Genomic DNA, 8983 nt, shown 5'->3' on the forward strand with positions numbered 1-8983 from the left:
ATGATTCTTCAAATTAATGGTATTTCCTCTATTAGCTGCAAAGGTTTTACGGCAATGATGACATTTTCCTTTGTTTCCACAAGGCAGTTTGGTAAAATGAGCCCAAACATTTGATCTCAAAGGTATTTTTTCCTTTTTTTTCCATCATCAACCTCCACCTCTTGCACTTCCTCCTCATCATAATTTTCCATTCTACACAAACACATGCAATAACATAAACATAAATATCTAAGCAGCCAAATGACAGCTGTGAATGAAAAATCTAGTTGTTATTTAATGGAAAGAAAATTCTCATCCGTCAAAATTTGTAAAATAAAATAAAATGTTTTTGCAATGGCATGTTGTTGGGTTTTTTTATTAAAAGCTTGAATCAGTCAAAACAGTGGTACACAATGGCGTTGAACAATGATTTGAAAACAGTAACTTTATTATCTAAGGGTTGTATCTAAATGCTACAAGTTTATGTGGAGGACAATAGAGCTTTTGTGCTTTTTGCGCTCGACATGTTAAAATCAATCATGGGTTGACAGACCACTGAGAAAAACAAAAGCAAAATGATGTAATATTTTCAATGGGGGGAAAAAATTATTAACTAGCTCAACTTGCCCGGTAAGGGACAAAATACAACCCTTGAAAATTGGAACTCCAAGATAAACAAAAGGAAAAGAGCCTTCCGAGAAACCTAAGATATCAATGACAGTATTTTTTCGAGAAGCAGCTGCCTTGACCAGTAAAAAAAAGGTGAGATCTTCTTTTTCTCCATTTAATTTTTTTAACATATCAACTAAGACAGAAAGATAAGTTGCACAATTATGAAACGTATTTATATTAGAAAATATACATAATGACACAAATTTGTTGGGCTATTTACGTTGGAAATTTGAGACAAAATAACTTTTTTGAAAGATAGCTCAGCCAGTACAACAACACCCATCAAAATAAAATAAAATGTTTTTAGCTAACATTATTAATAGTCGAATTCTCAATTAAATAATATCTATTGAAAATTTATCAAAATACCAATACAATTATAGATAATTATTGATTGCTGCTACTTCATCTACAATTTACAGAAAGTTTCAAAACAATTACTTTAGATGACTGGTGCAGCCAAAACTTCCAAGTAGAACCTCAACTAAGGTTCGACAGAAAGAAAGATGCCTCAATTTGTGCAAGATCCCTTTACCAAAACATACCTCAATTTGTGCAAGAAAGAAAGATGCACTGATTGACACTCAACAACAGCAACACAATATTCACAAAATCTCTTCCAATAATGCTCCAAGATGATTCCTCTTCTCATTTCATGGCTGCACGACTTGATTGGTCATTTCGCGACATCAACTAATACCATAAATTCACATAACAGTTCAGCATAGAAAGGCACAGAAATTACCAGAAATTCACAAACCCGATAACTGAGACCAGAAAAGAGACTCACCGTAGAGTGGCTGTAGTTGGATTCACTTCACTAACGGATTTAAATCTGACCGTAAAGAAGCAAATCTAACGGTCGCAGATAACTGGATGGTGATCTCAAAATGTGAAGAACACCAGTGACACTTGCTATACTAGGTTTTAGTTTGGACGATTATTTTAAGTTCAGTTCCAGTTCGAGCTTGCAGCGGCGGTGACGAGCTTGCAGTGGTGGTGACGAGCAGAGGGGACAGAAGAAGACAGAAGTGTGGCTGAAGGTCACGACTCGAGCCTGTGGCTGAAGGTCACGACTCACGAGTTCGATTTTTGATTTTGGCTGAAGGTCAAGACGAGCAGCGGCTAGCGGGAAGTCAGGAATCGAAGAAGACAGAAGTCAGAAGTTTAGATTTAGATTTTAGGCTTTTAGCTTTAGCTTTCAAAACAATCGGTTTATTTGAGATTTCGGTTCGGTTTTCGGTTTTTATTTTTTAAACCGAAAACTAAACCGATTGGTTTTACTATTTTTTATATTACTATTTCAGTTTTTTGGAGGTAAAAAAACTGCATAAAACCGAACTGAACCGACCGGTTCGGTTCAGTTTTTAATTAATTAGCTTTTTTTGCCCACCCCTATTAGTACTTATAGGGGTTCTCAAGTGCTTTGCAGAATCTAAACCAAATCTCTTGACTAAACTCTTTGCATACTTACTTTGATTAACAAAAATTTCATTCTCCATTTGTTTCACTTGCAAACCCAAAAAGTAAGTCAATTCTCCCACCATGCTCATCTCAAATTCCCTTTTCATTTGACTTACAAATTCTTACACATGATCAGAAAAAGTAGAACCAAATACTATATCATCAACATAGATTTGAGCAACTAAAATCCCTGGATTGAGTTGCTTAATAAATACTGTTTTATCTACTCCCCCTCGCTTATAGCTATTTTCAAGCAAAAATTTGGTCAACCTTTAATACCAAGCTCAAGGAGCCTGCTTTAAACCATATAAAGCCTTTTTCAATTTGAAAACATGGTTTGGGAAATGAGGATCTTCAAAACCTTTAGGTTGTTCAACATAGGCTTCTTTATTTAAGATGTCATTAAAAAAGTCACTCATAACATCCATTTGAAATAATTTAAAACCTATTAAACAAGCAACTGCAAAGATCAAACGAATAGATTCGATTCTAGCAACAGGTGCAAAGGTTTCATCAAAGTCAACACCTTCAATTTGCGTGTAGCCTTGTGCAACCAACCTAGCTTTATTTCTCACTATGTTACCAAATTCATTAGTTTTGTTCTTAAAAATCCATTTGGTTCCTATAACATTAGTGTGACTTGGTCTAGGTACTAGCATCCATACATCATTTCGCTCAAATTGTTCTAATTCTTCTTGCATATCTTTGACCCCAAATTCATCAACTAAAGCTTCCTTAACATTCTTAGGTTCAATCAAAGATACAAAGCAAGTAAATCTTACCATATTTGCATACCTTTTCCTTGTGACCATTTGTTCGTCAAGATTACCTAGAATAAGCTCAGATGGGTGATTTTTCTTAATTCTTGATGATGGTTCCTTTCTGATTGGGTCCTGCAGGTCCATGATTGCCTGGAGTTTTGAAACTTGCTTCTTCACAGTCTCTGGTGTTTCCTTAGAGGTGTCTTTTTCAACGGGTTCTTTTTCTTTCAAGGGAGGTTCACTAGATTTACCTTGCTTAATAACTCGAACTTCTGGAGTAGCTGTAACAACACTTGGTTTTTCTAAAAGATTGGTTATCTCTTCCTCAATTGAATAATCTGCAAAATCTTGATAATCATCAATAACCACATTTGTAGATTCAATAATATTTTGAGTTCTTATATTATAAACACGAAAAGCTCTGCTATTATTGGATTAACCAAGAAAAAAACCTTCATCACTTTTTGAATCAAATTTACCAAGATGTTCGCGATCATTCAATATAAAGAACATACTCCAAAAAATATGAAAGTAACCTAGATTAGGTGTTTTACCTTTCCATAACTCATAAGGAGTTTTCTTAGTACCTGGATGAAAATAAACACGATTAATGGTGTAGCAAGCAGTGTTAAGTGCTTCAGCCTATAATCTCTTTGAAAGTTTCTTTGAGTTTAACATCACTCGTGCCATTTCCTGCAAGGCCCTATTTTTCCTTTCTACAACACCATTTTGTTCTGGAGTAATAGGTGAGGAAAACTCATGTGAAATTCCATGTAAATTACAATATTCTTCAAAACTGGAGTTTTCAAATTCTCTTCCATGATCACTCCTAATTCTGACAATATTGCAATTTTGTTCATTTTTAACATTTTCACACAGTTTTCTGAACACATCAAATGTATCTGATTTTTCTTTAATGAAGTCAACCCATGCATACCTAGAAAAATCATCTACACACACAACTGCGTACCTTTTCCCAGCTAAACTTTCAACTTGCATTGGTCCCATAAGATCCATATGAAGTAGTTGTAGCATTTTTGATGTTGTTTTATCCTGAATGGCTTTATGCGATGCCCTTTGTTGTTTTCCAAATTGACGTGAGACACATATTCCAGGTTGTTTCTTATTAAGCATTGGAACTCCTTTTACAACACATGTTTTCACAATTCTAGTCAATAATCTATAGTTCAAGTGACCCAACTTTTGATGCCACAATTCTGTGTCATCAAGAGTGGTCTTATGACAAACAATTAAGCTAGTCAATTTATAACAATGATCATATGATCGATGTCCTTCCAAAATGCAATTTCCATCAACATCAAGAACGCGACATTTGTTCCTGTCAAAGTTGACAAACAAGTTTTGATCACAAATTTGACTAATGCTGAGTAAATTTTCTTTGAGATCCTCCATAAGCATAACATTGTCAAGTTTTGGAAACCCTTCCACATTCAAAGTTCCCTTTTCGAGCACCTGACTTTTCACACCATCGGTAAAGGTTACATTGTCTCGATCAATTTTTTGATAATTGGTCAAGGCACTTCTATCACCTGTCATGTGTCTAGAACAACCACTATCAAAATACCAAAAATCAGTAGTGCAAGTTCTCAAGGAAATAAAGGAAACATAAGCTTTATAATCAGTCTTCGTTATCCAAGTAGTTCTAGGTTTATTTTCACTTGTCTCAACCTTAGGTCTAGGTATCATCTTAGGTTTTCCATGAGTATAATTAAAGAACATAGCCTTTTTCATATATTTAATGAGCTTGAAGTAATTAGGTCTTATATGTCCTTTCACATGACAAAAATGACAAGTGGGAATAAATTTGTTGTTCTTACCTTGATGAACTGGTGAAGAATGAGCAACAACTTTACCTTTTTAAAGATATGGAAGTTTAACTATATGTGGAGAAACTGTTTGTGAAGAAGCTTTAACAAACACACCTTGAGAATTTGAGTTTTTACCATGTTGATATCCAAGACCATGATGATCTGAGCTAGATTTGCCAAGTGACAAGATATGGTCTAACTTCTGAGTTCCGGAACTCATCATCTTAAGTGACTTTTTGGTATTGTCTAATTATGTCGTCACTGCAAGCAATTGGTCATCTTTGTCAGTAAGTAAAGACTTATAATAAATTACCTCACTCTCAAGATTCGCCTTATCATCTAAAAGATTGGATACTTGAGTCATCAATGTCACATTCTCATTGTAGACTTCTTCCCATTTAGCGAACATCATCTTGTAGCTTTCATGAAATGTTTTCTTGTCATTTATATCAATGTCACTGATGTCGCTATCTGAATCATTATTCTGGGCAACATGTTGCACATTGTGTCAAGATGGGAATCAATGTCTTCATTGCAAGGAGCTAAATGAGAGGCTTCAGATGTGGATGCATCTCTGATGTTTGATTCCTGTTTAATACAATCATTATGGACAACAAGTCCTCCAACAAGGTCTTCTTCATCAATGCTATTGTTAGAATCATCATCACTCTAAGTGGATTGCATTGCTTTCTTTTTCATAAGAGAGTTGGCACATTGTGCTTGTATGTGTCCCATGCCTCCACATTATCTGCATCGAATACTCACAAGTTTGTTAAAATCAAACAATCTAGAATTAGAGTTAGAAGAACCTTTTTGAACCGTTGTAGCGACTGATGTTGAAGTTTTCTTTGGTTTATTGAAGTTATTCTTTTTCAACATCTTCTCGAAATTCTTTGCAATGAGTGCAAGAGAATTATCCACGTACAAAAATGGATCATCATCTTCACTTGATTTGGTGATAGGAGTCTCCGTTTCAACCTAAAAAGTAATACATTTTCCTTTTTTGGGATTCAAATTCAAGTAGTTAGTTTCATAGGCCATCAATTTTCCTATAAGCGAACCCCTAGTCACAACAGACATATCAGCATATTCTTCAATGGCCAAAATTTTAGGATGATATCTAGGATGGACAGATCTTAAGATTTTTCTACAAATTTCTTCTTCAGAAATAGGTTTTCCAAGAGCAAAAAAATCATTAACCATAACGAGGATTCTAGAATTAAATTCATATATGGTTTCATGTTCATGCATTTTCAAGTTTTCAAAATCAGATTTAAGTTTCTGAAGTTTAGAATGTTTTACCGTATTGTCGCCTTCAAAGGTACTCTGGAGTATATCCCAAGCAGCTTTGGATGTCTTGCATGTAGAAATTAGTTGGTGCTGAAACACATCAACTCCACTCACAGTGGCATTAAGTCCTTTTGCATTATATCCAGATGCATCAAGTTCATCATTAATCCATTCTCTGACTGGCTTGGGAAATTCTACACCATCTTCATCAATTTTGATAGGTGAAGTATATCCTGTGAGTACGCATTGCCAAACTCTTTCATCAATGGCTGTTGATAACTCTAGGAAATGAGAGTTATTACATCAATTCTAGACTTGAATTAAGGTCACTTAGAGAACAAATAATGTGTTTTCATTACATTTTGATTACCTTTTGCATAAACATTCATTTTAGTTGAACTTAATAATTTTTGCTTGAATCATAGTAATTGGTGCTAAAAACAAGTTTTAAATTGTAGGTTTTAAATTCACGAGAAGATGCTAAAGCATTAGAAGAATAAGAGGAGGAATGAAGATGGCCACAAAAGAAGTAAAGCACAATCGGGAATGAAACAGTGTTGTGGTAGTTGTTAGAGCAATGAGTGCTAGAGCAATTTGGGGGCAATACGGGAGAAAATTTAGGCGCGAGTCAGCCATAAAGTCGTGATCTGCATGTTTACTAATTAAAACACATGCACGCTCATGGGTTTTAGTTTAACCTAATTTGCAATATAAAAAGGAGGCGTGCACCACATAGAAAGGCGGCAAGGAATTATCGTGAGAATAATTAGAAGGAATGAAGAAGAAGAAGATTAGAATTGAAGAGTGTTGTTTCGGCAACAGTGGACAATTATGCAGAATTATTTGACTTTGATTTTCATTGTGCTGAACTTATATTTATCGTTTACCTTTAAGTTAATTGATGTATTCCGAGACCAATATGTTTATGTTTATTCTTCTCATCCAGATTATGAACTAAACTTATTTGTGATTGAGTGATAAATAATCAAATGGGTTCGTGACTGTTCTTTTATGTTGTTATGATAATGTTGTAGCATTATACTCTAGTAGTTCTTATGAATACAACTGTTATTTCGGTTGATCACCCATTTAATAGTTTCAGTTAAGGTAGAGCAGCAAAAGGGCATGCCTTAGCGGACATTATTAGAGTATTACTTGTTCTTAAATCGAGTTTCCTGGATTAGGTTATCTTGAGTCCCATAAGGGCAATGCTTGAAGTTAAGATTTGTGACACTCTAGACATAGGTGTTCACCTTGTAGGGTAGAGAGATTAAAGGTTATAATGCCATACCATAAATATATGAGCAACTGGTCATTGTTAGTAGATTTAAAGGTATGAGATTTCCAACATGCGATAGCTGCAGATGCAGATTTAATCTACCCATTGCTGCAGCACTTATTGTAACAACTAGTGCTAATTTGGTAAACAACAGTCACCCCATTAGGAGAGTTTGATCATTCAACTACTATATCCTCAATTGAATCTTAGACACATTTAACTTAGTTTATTTCATTACAATATTGTTTTATTTTCATCTCTCACAATTGTTAGTTACGATAGAATCATTTGACAATTATTTGTTTGGCCTTTAATTAATTTGCACTGTTGTGATTGCTTTAGCATTTTAAGTAACATCAATCCCTGTGGAGACGATTTTTAATACTTATCACTTTATTACTTGTTGTGTATACTTGCACATTGGCATTGATATAATTGCTTTTAGAAATTAACCAACAAGTTTTTGGCACTGTTGCCGGGGATTGATTGTTTATTTTTGAAGCGTAAAGTAAATCTTGATAGCGCCAAATTTGATTTGATTCATTCTAATTATTGGCAGATCGGTACATGCATGCGCAAAGACAGATCTGTGGCATTCCCATTTGATCCTGAGATTGAAAAGACTGTCAGGAAACTACGAAGAGAACAAAGGAATTCAGAAATTGCTGCAAAGCATGAATAATTTACAGGATGCGCAAAATTTGAATCCTCACGGGCCTTTACTACCAGTCAACATTCAAGGAGAGCAGAATGAACATGCTAACGGGAGACAGCTAGGCAACAACAATATTATTTACATGGCTGATGACAGAGACAGAGCTATAAGAGATTACATTGTACTAACTCCGCAAGTTGTACACCCTGTGATTATTAGACCTAAGGTAGAAGCAGTAAATTTTGAGTTGAAACCAGTGATGTTTCAAATATTACAAACAGTGGGACAATTCAATGGATTGCCTAATGAAAATCCTTATCTCCATCTCAAATTGTTCTTAGAAGTAAGTGATGCTTTCAAGATTGCTGGAGCAACCCAAGATGCCTTAAGGCTGAGGCTCTTCCTTTATTCTTTAAGAGATCGAGTAAGGGTATGGTTAAATTCGTTACCATCTGATTCCATCACTACATGGAATGAATTGGCTGATAAATTCTTAATGAAATATTTCCTGCCGATAAAAAATGCAAAGTTGCGGAATGAGATTACTTCCTTCTATCAACTTGAAGATGAAAGTCTTTATGAGGCTTGGGAAAGATTCAAAGAATTGCTCAGAAGGTGTCCTCATCATGGTATCTTTTGTTGCATTCAATTGGAAACTTTCTACAATGGGTTGAATCCGAGTACAAGGTTAATGGTGGATGCTTCAGCAAATGGAGCTCTGTTATCCAAATCTTACACTGAACCCTATAAAATTCTGGAAAGAATTGCCAACAATAATTACTAGTGGCCTTCAGTAAGGCAACTAGCAGCAAAAGGGTCAGCAAGGGTACATAACATTGATGCAATTACAGCCTTATCAGCTCAAATAACCTCATTGACTAACATGGTCAAAGCCATGACAGCTGCTCCAGCAACAGTAAAGCAAGTTACTGAACTTTCTTGTGTCTACTGTGGTGAAGAACATGATTTTGATAATTGTCCTAGAAATCCAGCCTCAGTAAACTATATAGGTAACTTCAATCGACAACCTCAAAACAACCCATATTCAAATACT

General features: G+C 35.0%; 1 protein-coding gene and 1 non-coding gene across 2 annotated transcripts; both read right to left on the reverse strand.

The window, feature by feature from the left end:
• Positions 1 to 2399: 2399 nt before the first annotated feature.
• On the reverse strand, positions 2400 to 7084 carry LOC112097851. Its single transcript, XM_024183445.1, has 8 exons — positions 7081 to 7084; positions 5777 to 6276; positions 5471 to 5683; positions 5019 to 5189; positions 4820 to 4907; positions 3659 to 4426; positions 3329 to 3463; positions 2400 to 3214 (listed from the first exon to the last, which is right to left on the reverse strand). Exons 1-8 carry the CDS (start codon positions 7082 to 7084, stop codon positions 2400 to 2402), a joined length of 2694 nt encoding a protein of 897 aa, XP_024039213.1.
• Positions 7085 to 8455: 1371 nt separating this feature from the next.
• LOC112098767 lies at positions 8456 to 8562 on the reverse strand. Its single transcript, XR_002905875.1, has one exon. It is a non-coding gene; the product is annotated as a small nucleolar RNA R71 (small nucleolar RNA).
• Between the last annotated feature and the right edge of the window lie 421 nt (positions 8563 to 8983).

Source organism: Citrus clementina, unplaced genomic scaffold (assembly GCF_000493195.1).
Source record: "Citrus clementina cultivar Clemenules unplaced genomic scaffold, Citrus_clementina_v1.0 scaffold_5, whole genome shotgun sequence".
In the NCBI taxonomy this organism is placed as follows: Eukaryota; Viridiplantae; Streptophyta; class Magnoliopsida; order Sapindales; family Rutaceae; genus Citrus; species Citrus x clementina.

Bases quoted from the DNA above. Each gene is read 5' to 3' on its own strand.
- LOC112097851 (XM_024183445.1), bottom strand. The intron at 4,908-5,018 runs GTAATTTATTAT...TCCGGAACTCAG, and splicing joins AGGCGAATCTTGAGAGTGAG to AAGTTAGACCATATCTTGTC. The intron at 3,215-3,328 runs GTTTTTTTCTTG...AAGATTTTGCAG, and splicing joins TGATTCAAAAAGTGATGAAG to ATTATTCAATTGAGGAAGAG.